Below are 20,963 nucleotides of genomic sequence, written 5' to 3'. Positions count from 1 at the left end.
TGATATTGTTTCTGTGTGTAAATGGAAAACCAAAATAAAGGCAAAAGTATCATTTAATAAAACTAATACTTTCCTTGTAATCATGGAGTAAAATTAATATATATTAACAATTAATTATATTTTATTAAATAAGGATTAAATGGAATGAAATGAATAAGAAGAAGTTATCGTTAAGAAGAGAGAGAGAGAGAGTATCGATTGGTTTGGAGTTATCCTGAGGAGAGACAATGAAGAAACTAAAACACTACTACAGCTGGGAACAGCAGCAACGGAAGTGCATCTTCCCCGCAATAGCCACGGCCTCCCTCCTCTCCCTCTTCTGCCTCCTCCTCATCTTCGCCGCCACAGTCACCACCCCCGACGCCATCCTCCCCTTCGCCATCTCCGGCCCCTTCGTGGAGTCCAAGCTGCGGCCCCTCCCCCTCCCTCCGCCCTCCCCTCTCCCCCCCGTCCTCGCCTACCTCATCTCCGGCTCCAAGGGCCACGCCCCCGCCCTCCTCCGCACCCTCTCCGCCCTCTACCACCCCCGCAACCGCTACCTCCTCCACCTCGACCGCGACTCCCACCCCGACGAGCACCACCTCCTCCACCGCCACGTCACCCACCACCTCACCTTCCTCAAATTCCGCAACGTCAGGGTCCTCTCCAACCCCAACCTCATCACCTACCGCGGCCCCACCATGGTCGCCAACACCCTCCACGCCGCCGCCCTCGCCTTAACCGACCACGACGACTGGGATTGGTTCATCAACCTCAGCGCCTCCGATTACCCCCTCGTCACGCAAGACGGTACACTAACGAACACTATCTTCTCCTTCTCTCTCTCTCTCTCTAACGTAATGGCTTCATTCTGATTCCTAGATCTGCTCCACGCGTTCTCGCATTTGCCGCGCGATCTTAATTTCATCGATCACACCAGTGACATTGGCTGGAAAGAGTGAGTCATGTATTCAACTAATCTTACTAACTGTTTCCTCTTTTTTTTTCTTTCTTAATTTCCGTGGCTTTGAATGTTTTGTTCATGTGTAGTCATCAACGGGCGAGACCGATAATTATTGATCCGGGGCTGTATATGACTAAGAAGCAAGACGTGTTCTGGATTACGCAGAGGAGAAGTAGGCCAACGGCGTTTAAACTTTTCACAGGTGCTCCTCCTTTTCTTATATATATATATATTTTCCTGTGGGTTGCCACGGTTTTAAGCTAGACACAACCCCACAATGTTTTTAGACTCTCATTGGGATGGGACAACAATTGTTGTTGCATTTATACACAACTTCTTACAAGAGTGCTAACGATGACAACATACTCTTGTTAGGACATTCCCCTTCTATTGATTGGAAACTTATAAATCATGAAAAAAAAAAAAATCACTTTATAAAAAACAGTTCAATTAATCGATGGTTAATTCGGTTCGGTTTGAATTTTTAAAAATCCAATTCATGGACAGCCTTATGTTTAAAAGGATGTGTTCCCAACATTTCTCTTCCTCACAATGTCAAGAATCGCAATGAAATTGTGACTGTTATTGCAATTTTGAACCTTGTGGGTTGCTATTTAAATTTGATGATTTATGGTCTAGCTTGCTCGGGAGTCAGGCTTTTCTTTTTTGGAAGGAAGGTTTTGGTTTGGACTTGGTGTGATCAATTAAATTGTTGAAGCTTAAGAAATTTTGTGTTTATTTTTTTTTATTTCGCACTAATGTCCTAAGAGTTGATCTTAAACTATTTTGATTCGGTCAGAAGTTAAGTAAAGTCTATTCAAGAATTGTTTCTACCAAGGATCGAACTCAAGAACTGTTTGAACAATTTGACCTTGAATTCGGTACATTACTCACTTGTGTCTAACTCTTTAGTTTGTTTATTTTAGTTTAGGGTTTAGAAAGGGTGATTGATTGCCTTATGGGTGATTATTTCTATGAAGTGAAGATAAGAATGAACGACAACTATGCTCTGTATAGAATATGTTTTGATCTGGTTTTGGATCATGGAAAATATTGAAGTCACATATGATTGTCTGATAGGATGATGTCTTGCACAGATGACGATACCAGCAGGCATTGAGTTTTGCTGGCATAAAGTTTTCATCTTATTTAAGGGAAACAATTTTATTTTTAAATTAATAGAAATATAAAACCATTTATGTTCCTTCACCTAACAGTTTAAGCTTTTGGAACAATTAATCTTTTTTGTATGATATTATTATAGCCTCTGTGATCAAGTGGTCTACAGGTTCAATCTTGGTTGAGGTGGACCACTGTATTATCCACTCTTCACTACCGACGGGCTATTTGCATGAGGTGGTGTGATAGAAATGTAAAATCACTAAAGTGCCTTCACCTAACAATTTATACCTTTAGAACACTTAAGTATACATAGGATTTTAGTTAGTGTTGCAATAAAATGCTTTTCAGGCAGTGAAACAGGGTATGATGCAGGAAATCCGATGGGGATATGGCTTCTTGCTCACTTGCAAGTTGCAATTATACCACTTATTTTGGTCATGTCAATTATTTTTGGTGGAGATCATAACAATTATGACTGAAAAAGGAAAACTAAGCGGGGGATTATTATTCCGCAGTATTAGTTATCTTTTGCACAGCTTAAATTATTGAACCAAGATCAAGATCAACATTTTTCTGTTTCACATCATTGAGGACAACTCATTCATGGTCCTACTTGGGATCAGGTCCCAGAGTGCTAGGTGCACCCAACTGATCAACTTGACTGTAAGGTTTTGCTAATGATCCAGTTTTGGTGCTTTTGAGATTCTTTTTTATAGTACGTATTCGGATTTTTCATGAGAACATTTTCAATCAAAGCATTAAAATGTTAGGAGTGTGTTACTGTGATACGAACCTCAACTTAGAGGGCTGAGACCTCTAGGAAGAAGTAGAGAGTTCGTTCATAAAAGGAAGCATAACTAATAATACCAAACACATAAAAGACAAAAAGCCCAATACAACTCTTCTAGAATGTGTCAAACAACACTGCCAATTAGTATACAAAGTCCTCCACACTGCAGCATCTTACACTCTTGGACCTCTCATACAGGCTTTATTCCTTTAACCAAACATCCTTCGTGGCTTCAGTGAGTCCCCTGGGAGCGCAAGGACCTGTAGACCCACATCCACACAATTGACTATCACCTATCCTCTCTAGTAGTTAAGAACTTGGCTCTTTGATTGCATGTTGCTTGATTATTTATTCATTTATTTTTTTATGACGATGCTTAACCTTGACACAATCCTCAAAAGTTGAAATTATATTAATGTTCAGATTATGTGCCTGAGATACTCATATATGATGGCCGAAATCTTTTCTCTCTCGTTAGGTTCGGCTTGGATGGTTCTATCAAGATCTTTCATTGATTACTGTATATGGGGATGGGACAACCTACCACGGACTGCTCTCATGTACTACACTAATTTCATATCTTCCCCTGAAGGGTACTTCCACACTGTCATTTGTAATGCTCAAGAGTTCAAGAACACAACTGTTAATAGTGATCTTCACTTCATTTCTTGGGACAATCCTCCCAAGCAACATCCCCACTACCTTTCTCTTGATGACATGAAAAGGATGGTTGACAGCAACGCCCCCTTTGCAAGGAAGTTCCAGGTAGATGATCCAGTGTTGGACAAAATTGATGCAGAGCTATTATCTAGAGGCCCTGGGATGGTTGTTCCAGGTGGCTGGTGCATAGGAAGCAGGGAGAATGGTAGTGATCCTTGTTCTGTAATAGGTAATACTACTGTCCTCAGGCCTGGCCCAGGTTCAAAAAGGCTAGAAACTTTGATAAATTCACTGTTGTCTGATGAAAATTTTCGACCAAAACAGTGTGTATGACAAGAACCTACTGGCAACAGCAGTGAAGTCATGTGTTTTTTCATTAGGAAATGTATATATCGAGATTTGAGAGTGTAAAGCACAAACATGATTTTTTTAATATTGAGAAGAATTGAGGCAAATCTGGTTGCATGATATAGACAGCAGAGCTGAAGCACAGTCTATAATTTTGTGACATGAATAATGAAACAACTGACTAAGTAACCACTAAATAATGTTTGTTGCACGTTTTACTTTGGTGGGAGGTAGTGTAGGTGTGTAGAAAGTGAAGTCTGAAATCAGACGTTAAAAATAATGCAAATGTGAGATGTTTATGTCTGTGATTCGGCATCGTTACTCTCCTTTACACTTGCATCGAGCAATAAGCAACTAGTATTGAAGGGTTCGAGGTGTAACATAATACATACAACTGAGAATGAGTACTGATTGAGTTTTACTGGTCTTAATTGTGGAACAAGCTTGATGTTGATCGTATGAAAAGAGAAATTGTATTGGAATAAAAATAAATTTTGTACAGTAAGTTAAGGGTGTCTATGACCAGATCCAATTTAAAGGAACTTTTCTTGCTTCGGTCATGACTTACCTTGACCTAAATTTTGCAATTAAAAAAAAATACTTTTGAAGAATTAGTGTTTAACAAATTAGATCCAATATATTTTAAAGATAAATTTGGATTATCTTTCGAGTAATTTCAATTTAGTTCATAGTCACTTATTTAGTATTCTTTTTAAATAATTATGTGTAATAATATAATTTCTTAATTTAATAAATAATATTTTGTCTAACATGTGGTTATTTGACACCTTATATTTTTTGGAGACTTTTTTGAGATATAATATGAGTATTGAAATTTATAAGTATGAAATATATAAAATATGAACAATTTTTTTTAAAAGTTTATAGAGACTAGATTATGCGATTCAATTAGTGATTCATTAATTGACCTCTTAGCACTTTAATCGGTTTGATGACCGATTCAATTTTAAAGATATGTTAACAAAGAATACATATAAGGTATGATTTATATATATATATATATATATATATATATATATATATATATATATATAAGGAGGAATTCGTTTATTCTGAGAATATGTTTACTTAGACTTATTCCATTTATAATTCATGTTCTACATCAAATTTTAACGATTCAATTATTGAATTTAAAGTTCTTAATGCATAGATTAAGTTTGCAAATTTTTAAAAATTTGAAGATCATTTAATACTTCATTTTATTAATTCAAATTAACATATTAAATGATTTTATGGTTAATCGTCAATTTGAATTAATGAGACAAAGTATCAAATAATTTTTAAATTTTTTAAAAATTTACATATTTGATTTATGTATTAAGAACTTTAAATTTAACAATTAAATAATTAAAATTTGATATAAAATATTAATTATTGAGAGTAAATTTAGATAAATTTACTCTTTGGAGTAAATAGAATCTTCCTTCCTCTCTCTCTATATATATAAATCTATGTCCTCTTTTTATATACGATAATTATATCAGAAAAGCAAGGCCTTACCTCTAGCAATCCATTTTTGATATGAATAACAATCCGTAAGTTTATATAGACACTTCATCATCCTTGCAGCCGTCTTAGCCTTGAAGAAGTTCAACTTCTTCCATCCTAGATACGTAATATTTCAACCCTGAACTTTAAATATAAATATAGCTAAAAAGAGATTATGAGAAAGTGGTTGTAGGACATCGTGTCACACGAGAATGACATTGGCTACATGGTTTTGTATAGTACAACACTACGCATTTAGCAATGTCATCTCTCCTGCGACAAGACTTCCTTAACCTCTTTTATTTTCTGCCTTCTTTACTCATCTCATTGCCAACAAATGCTTATATAGAAGCCACCCGCATAGTCTACCTTTCTCGAATCAAGCGATACTAATTGTTGACATAGTTGCCATTTATTTTGGTGGGGTACATGAAGAAGAAATGATTCTGACTAGTCAAGTTGAAGGTTTCAATTGAAAGCTACCTCTAGTGTTTTCATACAATTATGAGAAGAAAGCGATATACATTTACAAATTGCTTATTCGTTAGTTTCTTGGTGTTAGAAATGGGGCAACGAAAACTTTAAAGATGCTGTATTATTATTAAATTATATAAAATTACCCACCATCCACCTAAGTTTTGTGATAACTAAGCAGAAGTTTGTTGATTGTGTGGGGCTAAATCGCAATTCGTCTTGTTATTTGTTGATTTTTCACAAATCACAATTAGTGAAAATGAACTTTTTCATTTTTACTTGGTTTGAAGATCTTGTTGCTCGGTCAATGAAACTTGAAAACTTCAAAGATAAGTCGTTGCTAACCTTTCGGTGTTATCTGATAGTCATTAATTAGTGAGAAAAATTTCGGCGTGCTTGTAGCACAGTAGAAAAGTATGCGAACCATAATAAGGTGAAACGACATTGTGAGGTCAGCGAAATCAAACATATGACGTGTGAATAAAAGCTTGGCGGCGGTCGTCAACTCTAGGTTTGCGTTGCCGAACGTCTGCCAATAAAGACATATATACCAACAAATACAAGTCACCTCTAAACGGTAAGACTTGTTATACTTGATTCCTAATAAATAGCAAGTCACACTCCTCAACTTTAACATGTGATTGGTAATCTTTTAAATTTTTAAATTATAAATTATAGATCTAATACTTAATTATATAAAATTAATTTATAAAATGAGTATTATTTTAACTTATATATTTTTTAATTATTTTATTTTTAATTTGATGTGAGATTTTGAGAATTTTTTTTTTAATTTTTAAACTTATAAATAAATATATATATATATATATATGTATTTTTTTTTCTTTTCCTGCAAATTGAAATTTGTAGAAAAATTTGCAGAAAAAAAAAATTACCTGTAAAATTTTTCTTCCATTTAATAAACGTTACTTACGAATTTATTTTTACAAGAAAATCTACAAGAAACATGATAAAATTCTTACAACATTTTCTGTAAATTTTTACCATGAAAAAAAATTTCTATGATCATTAAAAAATTTTGTAGATTATTTTTCATAAAAAATTTGTAAATTATATTTCGCAAATAAATTTGCAAATTTTTTTTATAAAATTATTATTGCAAGAAAATTCATAAAAAAAAATTTGCGAATATTTTTTTGTAGGAAAATTCGTAAGAAAATGACACTTTTCTATTAGTGCAAGATATATATAACTTTTGTATTGAATCAGAGTGTTGAAATATTAATGGGTGTATTCATTCTTAAATTTTGGGATGAGTACGTCTCCTTCTGTGATGATTCTTCATAGATGAAATTGGGTACACTTAATGAATTTTTCTATTCTATCATTTTAGTATTGATAATCTTTTCCATTAAAAGATGAAAGTCTAATAAAAGATATAACATTGTAAGTTTTGGATGTTTAATTTGATCATATGTAATACATGATTTATTTATTGATTGCGATTAATGTTGTTATTTTAGAACTCTGTAGTCAAAGAATTTTAAGAAATTAAGTTATCTAAAAAATAGTCTCAAGTATAATTAAGTTGAGTTAGCTTTAGGAAAAATATATAAAAATTTTCATAAGACAAAAATTTCATAAGTTCAAATTTTAGAAAATCATAGAAAGAAGTTTCCTGAACCCAAGTTTTCTTCTCATTCTTCTAAACTAAGAACCCATCTCTTCTTCCTTTCTTCTAGTTGATCCACTTGGCTAGTTGGAGGATTTAAGCTCTCGAAGTTATTGGAAGTCTCGAGTCTTAGGTCATGCATAAGTTATTTCCTCTCTTATCCTTTTCTTGGTTTGAATCAACAAGAGGTAAGGGAAGATTTGTGAATTGAATTGTGATGTTGTATAATTGTTGTTTTTACTAAAGAATCATTTTTGCATGATTATAGTGGTGAAAATTATGAATCTAAGTGTAGTTGGAGAAGTGTTCTTGAGTGATTCTGGTATTAGATGTTTGCATGTGTTGTTTTGAGTTGGTTTGGTGTTGTTTATGATTTATATATGTTGTATGTTATGTTGCATGTTGTTATGGATGGTTGGATTTCAGGTTTTGAGACATTAGGTGGTTCTACTATATGCAAAAACAAGCATCGCGTCGAACGCACCTTCATTGTGTAAAGCGTGACTCAAGTTAAGGGGCTCTTTGCCTTGATCATGTCAGATGTGAGATTTATAGTGTCAAGCATGAGTTAGTGGGGAATCCTTTGACTTTGTCACGTCAGGCGTGAAATGAGTGGCCCCGGGCGTGAGATTTTAAAAATTATTTGACTTGATGATGTTGAGTCCTAGAGGTGTGGGCCAAGCATGATCAGCCTAATGGATCACTACTTAAGTGATGTCAAGTACAGGTTAAGTAGCATCGAGCGTGAGTTTTGTAGAAATTCTCTTCTTGATTGAGGCTGGGTGTGAGTTTTCCACACAAAGTGCGAGAGACTTAGAGGTTCTCAACCTCACCCACACTAGATGTAGGAAGATTGACGTTAGACATAAGCGTGACAGAAACCTCTTTGTCTCAATAATGTCGGGTGTGCTTGGAGTAATGTTGGGCATGATATATTAAAATGAAGTATGACGTTCTAAGTTATTTATATGTTGAAATATGATGAGTTGTTTATATAAATCATGATATTTAAAGTTGTCTATGATGTTTTAAGATGAATTATAGTTGAAGAATGATGCTTAAGTTGTAATGGTGAATGTTGTATGAGGATAGTCCACTATGCATTAGTTTGAGATGATGCATATTGATGTTTATGTTGTTAATGCATTTCACTGGATAGTCAATCACTTCTTATTTGATCAAAGATGTTGTTTGATGTTTATTACCTTTATGATTAAAAAAGGAAGGAACTATAACTTGTGTCAATCCTCTAACCTTGCAAATTTTGAGCTAAGTTTGCAAATTTTAAGGGTCATTAAGAAGTTCTTATTCCTTTTATCTGTCAAGGTAGACATCTAAAACAAATTATTGAAATGTCAAACATATTAAACAACATAATAAAAGCATTCATTTAAATACAGAGAATATGTTCAATCTAAGTAAGGGACATTTTAAAAAAAACTTTTTTGTTAAAGATATTATGCGATAAGATGTACTCGTCTTATATCATTAGTCTTTTTATGATTATAAAAACATATATGTTTATTATCATTAAAATCATAGTTTTCAAAATTGAAGTGATCAGTTGAACTAGTTCAATCAGGAACCTTCCTTAACTAGTATCGATTCAATTGGCAACCTTCCATAACCAATCAATTGAGTTGGAATTTGCAACGAACTTGTGAAAAACTAGTAAAAAAATTGGCCAAACTAGTTTGAGCTTATCTAATTAGTTTTTTTTAATTTAATTTAAAATATTTTTAATAAAAATAGATATTTAATAAAAATTATAAATTAGAATAACTTATTTTTAATACTTGTCATGCAAATATAATTTAATTATTTATGTTAATTTGTATTTTTAATATCTTTATTTTTATAATTTATATTACATTAATTTGATTCTTTTTATTCTAAATTAAACTTGTTATTATTAATGAAAATTGTTATATTTTATTAAAACTTAAATTTAAATTATCATTAGTTTAGAATTTTACATATACATTAAATGTTAAGAACCTATAAATAATATTTTATTTTAATTTTTAGTGTTATAATATTATGTTATTATATTTATTTAGTATTATTTTTGTATTAATAATAATAATTATTTTATTAATATTGACTTTATAACGGTTCAACCGTAATTGAACTATTGAATCTTAGGGGGGTGTATTGGATTAGGATTTTAAATGACTTTTTTAGTTAAAAAAAATCCTACGGATTTTAAAAGATTTTGCAGGATTTTCATGACTTTTAAGATTTTGCAGGATTCTACAAGACTTAAAATCAGGATTTTAATGGATTCTGCAAGACTTTTAAATCAGGATTTTAATGGATTCTGTGAGATTTTGTAGAATTTTCATGGATTTTTTACATTTGATAAGATTTCAAAAAAAATTTCATACATTCAAATTTAAAGAGTCAAAGACAAAAATAATAAAAAAAAATAATGTCTAGAGAATTAATAATAATAATAATAATAATAATTCTCCATAATATCTTGTCCTCTTAAATAGCATTCACTCACATATCCATATCTATACTAGTCCTCCAAGCATTAGCGTATTTTCGCTCTTGTTCCTGGATTTGAATAATAGGTTCAAAAGTATGATCTTCATTAATTGGTAACGTTGAAGATGAAGGTTCATCCACCGCTTCAATTGGAAATTCATCAGAACGACATTCTTTACGTAGAAAATTATGTAGTGTTACACATAATAACACAAGTTCTACTCGTGTCTTAAATAAAAATGGAGATGCTGACTTAAAAATTGTGAACCTTGATTTAAAAATACCAAATATTTTCTTGATCACATTCCTTAAAGACGCATGACAAAGATTGAACAATTCTTTCTCATTTTCAGGGTGATTACCCTGACCTGCAAAATCTTGTAGATGATACCTTACACCTCGAAATGGAGCTAAAAATTGGCGTCGATTAGGAAATCCACAATCCACCAAAAAAATAGTTACCTAATTACATATGCAATATATATAATATTAGTATAATAATAATAATAATAATTATTATTATTATTATTATTTAAAGAATAAGCATTTAGATATAAGGAATATATATATATATTATTTTAGTTATATATTATATGATAATTTTTAACGATATTTATAAATATAAATTATTCTAACAAATATTTTAACAATATTTCCTCTTTTAAAAAATAAGCTAATGAAGACATAAATTCTAAACCCTAAAAAATTAGATACTGCAACGTTTTATGTTAATTTTCTCTTTTAAAATATAAAAAAGTCCTAATTTCACAATATAAAAAGAAAAAGAAAAATTCATAGTAAAAAAAATAAAATAATTGTTGAGTCATAAAAGGAGGAGCTTAAGGGAAGAAGATAAATCGCAATTTTTATGCTAAGAGGGTTCTTCCCCCAATTAAGATCAATTTTCATCTCATTTTACTCACAGAAACCCTAACAAATTCATCTTTTATATATATATATATATATATATATATATATATATATATTGTAGAAATTATAATATCAATTTCATCTTTCACTTTTTTCTTTTCTTGATGTGTGTTATAAAAAAAATTACCACTTAAAAGTTAAAATTTTAAGCATTTTTTTGTGTTATATAAAGGAACAAATTCAACTACATAGAATAAAATAAAGCAAGTCAATTAAAGAGAACGAACAGAAAAATAGAACAAATCAATGACACTATCATTTATATATCAGAGTTTCACAAAATAGGAGAATGAGATGAGAACAATATTACAATATTATATATGAGCAATGAACAATAGTGCAGTATTATTAGCAAAGAAAAAATGGAGAAGACAGGAGCATAGAAAAAAAAGATAAAAAACTCACTTGAAAAGTCACTTCAAACAATCCTTCGAAATCCGATGGGTTTGGATGGGATTGTTTTATGAATTTGGTATTTATAGATAACACTAAAAAGTCCTTCAAAATCCCTCTCACACAACAATCCTTTAAAATCCTTATATTTTTGAATACCAATGGATTGTTTTTAAGTTGTAAAAAATCTCAAATGAATACCAATGGATTTTAATGGACTCTTTAAAAAATCTTGAAAATCCTGATTGAATACCACTGGATTATTTTTAAGTGACATAAAATCCTGATTGAATACCAATGGATTTTTTTACTCAAAAAAAGTCTTTTAAAATCCTACGAAATCCTAAACCAATACACCCCCCTTAAATTAGTGTCTAAATTGATTCAATATATAATTGATTAAATTTTAAAAATATTGATTAATTTGTCCTATGATCTAATATAAATCCATTCTTAGATTTCAGAAACCTAAAAAAAGAAAAAAGCTAAAACAATAGATATATCATAAATTAAAGAACAAAATAAACTTTTAATCCTTTATGTTTGAGACTAACCCTTTTCCATGAAAGCTCAAAGCCTATGAATGCTTTCTCCGCTAATCAAATTCTAATTTGTCTCGTATGTCTATTTGTTATTAGCATTATAGAAAGGTTTGTATTAAGAATTTGATCTATCTCCAAGAGTTTTGTTGATAAATAAAATGATCGATCAACTTCTTATTTGTTTTCAAATATATATGATTTGTGTTATTTAAAAAGTTATCTTTAATTTTCCTAGATGTACCATTAATTTTAGCAATATCAACATCAAATCTTTAATTAAGAAAACTATTAAGAGTAATTGCCTCAACTTCGAAGGAAACAATTTCTTCAAGAGGGAATCAATTCCTTTTCTCATGGGAATGGATTCATTTTAAAAAGGAATTGATTCTTACGAAAAAAAAATGTTGTACTTATTGAGAATCAAATTTTTTTTTTCCAAAGGTAGTGTCTTTGTTTTGTGGTGGAATCAATTCTTTTATGAGAATTGACATACTTTCAAAGAAAAAACTTGGCCAAAATTCTTAAGTTAATTTTAGCCTATTTGTTTGATTACTTACGTTTAAATTAAGTTAATTAACTAGTCTCAGTGATTCTAAATCTTATAATTCTAATTAATGCGCTGCCCACACATAAATTGTATAGTCTACAAAATAATGGATTCCAAATCACCCATGAATATTCTCCTGAAGTTCAAGTCCTCTTGAAAATGCAGTCTCTTTTTTCTTCATCAATCTTTCTTAATACTTGTTTTCATCAAAACTTCTATAAAGTATCGCATTTATATATGAAGGTCACGCTTGATTTTATGCATGCTGTATAAATAGGGTTACAAGTGACAATTCACCAAGTGTAATCTCGGATCTCTCCATATAATTCATCAAGTGTGATCTTTAATATGTTGATGAATAACTTATTTAATTTCTTAATTATGCTTACAAATGAAAAATGATTAAAGAGTTAAAAATAAAATTTGGACAAATTCAATGCATAAACAATTTTACAACCTCCATCAAAGTCAAAATAATCTAATAATAACTTGAAATTCAAGCTCCAGACCCGATTATAGTAAGAGTAATCATGCACTTACATTGATGCCAAGTTAGTGATAACACACTATTGATTAGGTTTGTTAATCTTCATGAATGTGATCGAGCATCCAAGGCCAGAATGGTGCTAAGGTTCATTGGCTTCATATACCTTGTTGAACCTGACATAATTTGTTCCACAACAAGTTTGTTTGCCTTTTCAGATGGATGAAAGGGATCCCAAAATACATGCAAGTTTCTGTTGGAGCATAGGTTGGAGAACGGAGAGCATAGCCCCATGCCATTGTAGGGTCCTTGCCCACAGCAAGCTACTTTTGATGTAGTAAATCCTACTCAATTGGACAAAATAAAATTTTAATTAAGATTTTTTTTTCTTAATAAAGGACCGCAATGAAGAAAATTATAATAAAATTAAATACTTATATAATAAGAGAAAATAAGTCATAAACTGACGGTATAAAACAATTTTACATTATTATCTAATAATAAATTATCATGTATAATAAACAGAATAATCATATTAAAAGTCAGAATAATGCTGATTTTTAATTTTATATTGATCATATTAAACTTATATAATAAAATTTAAAGTTAATTATAATATGAACTATTAATTTTTAAAAAATAATTAGTAATTATTATTATCTATTATTCTAATATATTTTCTTTCTACAATATTTATACTATTTTTCTTTATCTATGAACATAGTTCACATGATATATCAAAGTTGACAATAAAAAACTAATTTATATTTATAAGACATATTTTTTACTAAATAAACATTATTTTAACACTAACCATACTATTTTGCTTATTGAATACTATAAAATTATGAGAAAAAATTCCTTAAATTTATAAGAAGTAAAACCTACATAAAATTGTAATTTTCAATAAATTTTACCTAATAGTAGAGAGTGTTTTAGAGAGTACATTATTAACATTTCTCATATAAGTATAATATTGATTTTTTTTTTCACACCAATATTTATTTACACTCATTAAAAACATTTTTTTTTCTGGTATAAAAGAAAAACATTTTTTTTTCTATCTCCCTTCTCACTCTTTGTCAAGTAATTTAACACTTTCTAAGTATAGTGCAAGACAGAAATGATCATGTGAAGTAAAATTATTCAAATAAGAATTTATCTACTTAATGACTGCAATTGTGATACATTAATATAATTACTTAACATAAAAGATGGACAGTGAGTATATATTACCATAAGCTTGGGGATTCATGATGAAGTCATTGTGCATTTGCGCTGTATTTGCAGCAACGAAAACGTCACTGCCAATTTTGGTGTTGAGTTCAAGTATCATTTGCTCCAGTTGAGGATTGTACAATGTTGCTGCACGTTGTAGCTGTGCAGAACATTCTCCATTTTTGCCACGCCTAGCCAATTCTGCAGGGGCACAACCCAATGGTCCTGTCCCTGTCACAATAACTCTCCTCGCTCCAAGATTATATAGCTTCTGCATTGCATCATTACAATTCAAAGTGAAGGTAATCAATAAAAATATTTTGTTTTGTTTTCGATATGCTTTTTGTATCATGTAATAACCATGATATAATTAGTACGTGAGAAACTAATGTTCATCTATAAAATGAGTATTCATGGAACTTTGGACAAATTGGTGTGATATATAAATTTGATACATTAATTGGTGTGACAATATTATTTACAATAATATACAGATTAATTTAAATTTAGAAGAGAAAGTTAATTTAAAATACCTGCAAGTGTTTTCGGTAGCGAGAGATGAGAAAGTTGACGTAGTCTGGGAGTTGATATTGACGAGACCTAGCAGTGGACTCCACTAGGAAGTAGTTGTTTACGAAGTCGTTGCCACCTACGGTGATGAGAATCAACGCTTCATTCACCAGTCTTTTGGTTCGCGACACACCAATTAGTTGCCCCACTCGTCCTTGGTACTCTTTAAAATTCTCTATTTGTCTATGCATTTTAATTATGTTCATCTGCAAAACTTGCATTAATAACCATTGCCAACTACTAATGTTCGCATGTCAATTTTTAAAAACATGACATGACCAGAGAAGAGATATAAATGTAAAATAAAATAAGTAATGTGTTTAAATTTTTTTATAAAATGATTACGTGACAAGAGACCATTAATAGAGGCCCAGGCCCATTAAGTATGATCAAGAATCGATACCCATATCTTGGGAGATCCAGTAATATTGTGACATGTCTTAGCGCCTCAATGCTTTTTGGGTCGTTATTGGGTTTTTGTAAGTACGTTCTTTCTAGGTTCAGCTATGAGCTATAAGACGTATCTGCAAAAGGTTAAATTGTTGAATGTTTTCCTTTTAAGTTGTTCTATGTATCTAGCTAGGACCCAAAAAGATGAATATTGACATTTTTAACAATTAGTAGCTAATATTTTGTCACGGGTTTTGCTTTATTAAAGTTAAAAATATGAATACAAAATGGTAATTACCATCAAAATTAATCATATTAACAATTAATTATTAGAAGGTAACGATACTCTAAAAAAACACAACCAGAAAACCTACCTTTCATTATCATAAAACATGCTTAAGGTTTTATACCTGCATGCATTATGTGAGACGAACGCTAACAGAACAAATTTTTAACATTTTTTTTTTATACTTTCTTTTTATGTTAAGTGAAATTCATGTGGATTCTACCATATATGTTAGTCTCTTTAATTAATTTATCTTTGTCGTAGGTTTTATTCCCTAACTTATAGAATCGTAGGAGTTTTAATTAATAAAAAAAGAGTGTAAACTTGTTTGAGTACAAGTTTAAAAATATTTTTTTAAAACTTTACTATTGAAAAATATATTTTTTTTAATAAAGGAATTCTCTAAAGTCTTTCTAGTCAATCAGACTCTATATTAGAAAAAAGAATATTAAAAAATGTGTTATGAACACAATTTGTAAGAAAGAAAATAGTTGAAGTTGAGGGTCATTAATTAATTAACTTACAAACTGATCTCCTGTATCATTAAGGATTCCAACTCCAGCTGAAGCAAAGTTGGCACCAACAAAGAGATTCTCTCTCGTTAATTCTGGGCTCAAGTAGGGCATTGTAGACTCAGCACCAAGTTGCTGACCTGAAACAATCCAATTCGTTAAAGATAGTTAGATACATCAATTATAATATTGTCATGATATATAAAAATGAAGGTAAGGATATATAATTTTGAACTAACTAATGTTTAACGAATGAAAGTCACATTTTACGTGAATACATATTATTCTTTGTCAATTTCAAAACATTAATTGCGTATATATATGAACAAAGAAAATAACTTAACTGATAAAATCAGGAATGTTGAAGCCATTAGAGAAGCGTCCTGTTGGTGCATGAGTTGGGTAGTCAATTCCATAAGGAGGGACATTAGCACGGGCAATGGTTTGCAAATAGTTGTTGTTTCCATTATCAACAAGAGAATCTCCAAATACGAAGAATGGTCTTGGCCTGGCTTCACTTATAGGGACAATGACACCAACTACTAAAACTAATCCTAGAACAAGTATCATAGAAGGTGCCATTGAAAAGATCCCGTGGATATTGGACTTGCTTGGTTGAAAGGGTTTCTTTACCAAGGTACCACTCACATATTCTATGACCCTTTCCAATGTTGTATTATATAGGATGATTGCATGAGGCCAGGGCTTCCAATTTTTGGTGCTCTTTTATTGAAGGTTTTAAGTTTTAGCGCTAAAAAGTGTGGCAACCTTACGAGCATAAATGAGATGGGTTGGTCGCATGGAGACGCAACTCATGCAAGTACGATTGATAACGTACACTTTCTTAGTCAGTGCATGCTTTAATTTTTGTTAAAAATTTGGGATGAGTTATTGAATGGATATGTCTTGCTACATTGACCAGTCTAATTATTTTATGTAGCGTTGGACCTTTAATTATCACGCTAAGCATTGGATATTTCGAATTGCACGATAACAAGATACTTGATCACACAATTATTATAAATTTCATGTAAGATAAAAACTATATTTACTTATATATATATAGAGAGAGAGATGATACCATTTATTTCAATAGTAAATTTACCTATACTTACTCCGTTCAATAACTCATGGTTTATATCAAGTTTTAACAATCTAATCGTTGAATTAAAAAATTTTAATGCATAGATCAAATTTACAAATTTTAAAAAAATTTGAAAATCATTTGATACTACGTTTCATTAATTCAAATCAATGTATAAAATATGATTATCCGTCAATTTGAATTAATAAAATGAAGTCTAAAATAATTTTCAATTTTTTTTAAAAAAATTGCAAACTTAATCTATACATTAAAAACTTAAAATTCAACAATTAGATCGTTGAAAATTTATATAGAACATGAGTTATTGAACGAAATAAGTTTATGTAGACTTACTCTTAGAGTAAACAGATCCCTCCTCATATATATATATATATAATTTAGGTCATTATAAAAAAATATTTCTTAATTTGAACAACCGATAATGCTGTTTGATAATAGTTTTGTTTGATGAAGATTTTGAAAATCTTTTCAAACAAGTGTTTATTTCACTGTAAATCTAATAATGAATATTGCCTTCATTTGTATTTATAAAATTTAATTTAGATCAATTATTTATTCTTTTATATGGTGTCTAATTTATATTGGCTTATAAATTAATTATTTTTAGATTAAAATATTTTTAATTAATGTATATTTTTATAATTTGGTAAAATATATTAATTATGAATTTTTTAAAGAACGTATATTCTAATTAGTTAGGAGAAATATAAATAATTAATTGAGAGAGATAAATAATATAAAATATGTACTTTAATTGATTAATTAGAAGATATATAAGTATTAATTAAGAAATATAAATTATATAAGGGTAATTTTAGAAAATTATAAATAAAATAAATTCGTTGTTATTAATTAAATTAATTATTTTCTTAATTTTAATAAAATAAATAATTGAATCTTATATATAAAAGTGAAGATAATAACATTTAAACTATGTTTTCAGTGATAATTTTGTTTCATGAAAATTTTGAAAATCTTGTCAAAGGAGCATTTATTAATTTTAATAAAAAAAATTAAAATTTGAGCTAAATCTATCCCCACTCTATAAATTTGTCCATCCCTCTTTTTTCTTTTTTTTTTTGACCTTTTTCCCCTTCTGCTATTAAAATTCTGCCAATGTTGGAAATATAATAAACAGTATTAATATCATCTCTCCCTTCTTTACTTGCTAAACATGACAAAAGGAAAACAAACTAAAATGGCCATTGACCAGAATTTATTCACCTCCTATGCATTTTAATTATGTTCATCTGCTAAAGTTGCATTAATGAACATTGTCAACTACAAATGTTTGCATGTTAATTTTGAAACTTTTGTATAACGCTTTTTTGTCATTAAGAGAAAGATGGGAAGAGAGCAGAAATAAAAATAAAATAAATAATGTGATAAAAAATTAAAAACCGATGCTATGAAGGTTACGTGTAAGCAATACATAACTTTTAATTTGCTTTTTGGCAGATGATATATACACTTTTTCTTTTTTTTCTTTTTTTTCTTAGCTTTTTTCCCCAACTTCTATTGAAGTTTTCTTTTACAACTATGTATGTTATATTTTGTGTGAGATTGATGATATATACACCTCCTTTTTTCTATAAGTACATCTCCTTTCAAAAAAATAATTAAAATTTTAAAATATTTTTTTTATTTACACCTATAATATTTTATTTAGTACTTTTTTCACATATTTTTTTTTGTTTTTTTTTTAATTTTTACATGTACTCCCTTACCTTTCTTTCACCTCACCTATTTTGTCAATATGTAAAAATTGAAAGAGAACAAAAAATTTATGAAAAAAAGAAATTAGCAAATTAAAAATTGAAGGTGTAAAATTAGAAAAATTAAAAAAAAATGACAATATTTTATAATTTTTTTAAAAAAAATAAAGGAGGTGTACTTGTAAAAAAATGGAGGTGTATATGTCATGAGCCTTTGTGGGAAAGAGAACAATAAAGGCCCATTAAGTATGATCCAGAATCCATGGCCAGATCTTAGAAGATCCAATGATATGTCTCAGCGCCTTTTTGGGCCGTTTGCACAGTTATGACTACTTTAGATGATAAATACACCTCCACTCTCGTACAAACACACCCTTTTTTAAAAAAAGATATATAAAATATCTAAATTACCCTTAAAAAAATGAAATTCCTAAATTTACATCCCTTTCCCCGCACCCCCCTTCCCCTCACCCCACACCCACTACAAAAAAAATGTGTGATTTGTGGCGGTTAATTTGGTTTTTTCTGGCGGTTAAAAACTGCCACAAATTACATTACCGGCGTCACTAACAACCGCCGGATCTACGGTCGACAAAAACTATTTTTGGCGGATATTTCGTAAACGCTGGTTTTGTGCCCTCTTTGTGGAGGTTTCAAACCGCCATAAAATGCATTTTTGTTTGACTTGTTTGTCATTTTCTGGCGGTTTAAAACCGCCACAAAATTTATCTAAATTTTTCTTGATTCAACATATCTGGCAGTTTTAAACCGCCACAAAATTGCAATTTTCTTTTCTTGAGAATAAGGGGTCAGTTAAGATCCCAAAAATACTGAATAGTTTACAACTAATAGTGGTCCCTGACTGCATAGGATTGTCCAACAGAGCAACTGCAAAGGTGCCTAGAGGATAATTTAGCATTTCAACCTTGAAGCATTTTATATGTAAATAGCAACACAAGATTTAAACAACCTGGTTGTTGTAACATACAATAGCAGAATCCAAATGATCCAAAAGATATCGGAAGATATAAAACAAAAAAGTTTGCAAAAGTACAACCAAGGAAAGTTTGCAGGTTTTATTAACTACAGAACATAATAAAGTTCAACAAAAGGAAAATTTCCTGAGGAATGATCTCTTGGTTTACTGGGAGGAAAAGTATAAGTGTTACCTAATTTAAACAAATTTTAACTAAATCAATTGGGTTATAAAGAATTTTGCCAATAAACAAATAGTGCAAGCAATTATACATGCTGCAAACTTGAAATCTCTATTTAGCACTTGATAGCATAGGATAAACATTTCTTCTAAAATATGAGACACGTAAAACATAAAATCCAATAAAAAAAATCTGAGAAATGGATGCAAGGTATCAGTAAAACAATATTTAAATGACTCAAAGAAATTGGGAAACAATAGTGCTTTTGAAATTAATTGATAAAGAATGAAGGATGATCAGTGAAAAAGATTATTTTCAGAGATCCAGTTAAAACACTTAATGGTAAACAATACCTACATAGAAGCTGGCTTGAGTTGAGCTTTCAGGTCTAATACTGCAGACTGGAAATATCTAGAAAATCACATGAAAAAGATAAATTAAAACTAAAAATAATACTAAATCATTTTAAACTATAATTATATAAAGTATTAAAACTTGTTAAATGCAAGTGGCTATGAATCTTCTGATCAAGATAAGACTCATAATCATTATGGCAAGGTTAAAATGGTCCAAACAGAATGAATCAACCCATGTTGTTCTTTGACTCAACCCCTGTAGGAAGGATTTTAACTCGAGTATATTTCAATCCCAATGGGAAAAAAATTAAAGAGTTTCCTTTTGTTTGTTCCAATCATACTTTAACCATGTTTAAAATTTTGATCAATTTTTTCTATCTTGCAGGCTTCATCAGATTTAAGTATTTTGGACTTTGATATACCTTTTTCCATCACTTCAAAATTTGACAGTCATCACTGCAGTTTTTTTTGGCTTATTCTAGCTCCTCAAGGATATGTATCTCCAGGTATAATTATATGACATGTTAATTACCTCGGTAAGGTTTTGTGCATGCTATTAACAAGATAATATTTGATTAGCTACTCTTAATCAAATTCCATCTCAATAAATGCAAAATTCAGCCTCTAAACCACCAAATAAAAAGAGGAAGCCACAATATCATAAAGGTTTTACTAAATTAAGATATTCATTAGAGAAATCAGAGGCTGTCAAACATTATAAGAGTACACTACACTATGTTGCCAAAAAAAAACAATGGTACAAAAAAACAGTGGAAGGACCAATGG

The 20,963-nt window shown here is 30.2% G+C and overlaps 2 protein-coding genes across 3 annotated transcripts; one reads left to right on the top strand and one right to left on the bottom strand.

Moving 5' to 3' along the window:
- Positions 1 to 159: 159 nt before the first annotated feature.
- Positions 160 to 3,970, top strand: LOC109797344 (beta-glucuronosyltransferase GlcAT14B). Its single transcript, XM_020357355.3, has 4 exons — positions 160 to 789; positions 862 to 937; positions 1,030 to 1,145; positions 3,334 to 3,970. The coding sequence occupies exons 1-4, from the start codon at positions 228 to 230 to the stop codon at positions 3,846 to 3,848; spliced, it is 1,269 nt and encodes a 422-aa protein (XP_020212944.2). The 5' UTR covers positions 160 to 227; the 3' UTR covers positions 3,849 to 3,970.
- A 6,121-nt stretch (positions 3,971 to 10,091) lies between these two features.
- LOC109797235 (GDSL esterase/lipase At5g33370) lies at positions 10,092 to 16,550 on the bottom strand. Of its 2 annotated transcripts, XM_083073030.1 has the most exons (6): positions 16,189 to 16,550; positions 15,857 to 15,984; positions 14,620 to 14,862; positions 14,105 to 14,357; positions 12,925 to 13,212; positions 10,092 to 10,434 (listed from the first exon to the last, which is right to left on the bottom strand). In XM_083073030.1, the coding sequence occupies exons 1-5, from the start codon at positions 16,424 to 16,426 to the stop codon at positions 12,974 to 12,976; spliced, it is 1,101 nt and encodes a 366-aa protein (XP_082929156.1). In that variant the 5' UTR covers positions 16,427 to 16,550; the 3' UTR covers positions 10,092 to 10,434; positions 12,925 to 12,973. The 2 variants fall into 2 exon arrangements, with proteins under 2 accessions (XP_082929156.1, XP_020212793.1); XM_020357204.3 differs by lacking the exon at positions 10,092 to 10,434 and having other exon boundaries at positions 12,770 to 13,212; positions 16,189 to 16,549.
- Between the last annotated feature and the right edge of the window lie 4,413 nt (positions 16,551 to 20,963).

This window comes from Cajanus cajan, chromosome 4 (assembly GCF_000230855.2).
Source record: "Cajanus cajan strain Asha chromosome 4, NIPB_CcT2T_4, whole genome shotgun sequence".
Classification (NCBI taxonomy): domain Eukaryota; kingdom Viridiplantae; phylum Streptophyta; class Magnoliopsida; order Fabales; family Fabaceae; genus Cajanus; species Cajanus cajan.
The sequence above is the reverse complement of the archived record's forward strand: the minus strand, read 5'-3'. Positions and strand labels throughout refer to the sequence as shown.

Bases quoted from the DNA above. Each gene is read 5' to 3' on its own strand.
- LOC109797235 (XM_083073030.1), bottom strand. From the start codon at position 16,426: ATGGCACCTTCTATGATACTTGTTCTAGGATTAGTTTTAGTAGTTGGT. The intron at 14,863-15,856 runs GTAAGTTAATTA...CAAGTTTTGCAG, and splicing joins ATGATACAGGAGATCAGTTT to ATGAACATAATTAAAATGCA. The intron at 14,358-14,619 runs GTATTTTAAATT...GATGCAATGCAG, and splicing joins GCTACCGAAAACACTTGCAG to AAGCTATATAATCTTGGAGC.
- LOC109797344 (XM_020357355.3), top strand. From the start codon at position 228: ATGAAGAAACTAAAACACTACTACAGCTGGGAACAGCAGCAACGGAAG. The intron at 790-861 runs GTACACTAACGA...TCTGATTCCTAG, and splicing joins CCCCCTCGTCACGCAAGACG to ATCTGCTCCACGCGTTCTCG. The intron at 1,146-3,333 runs GTGCTCCTCCTT...CTCTCTCGTTAG, and splicing joins GGCGTTTAAACTTTTCACAG to GTTCGGCTTGGATGGTTCTA.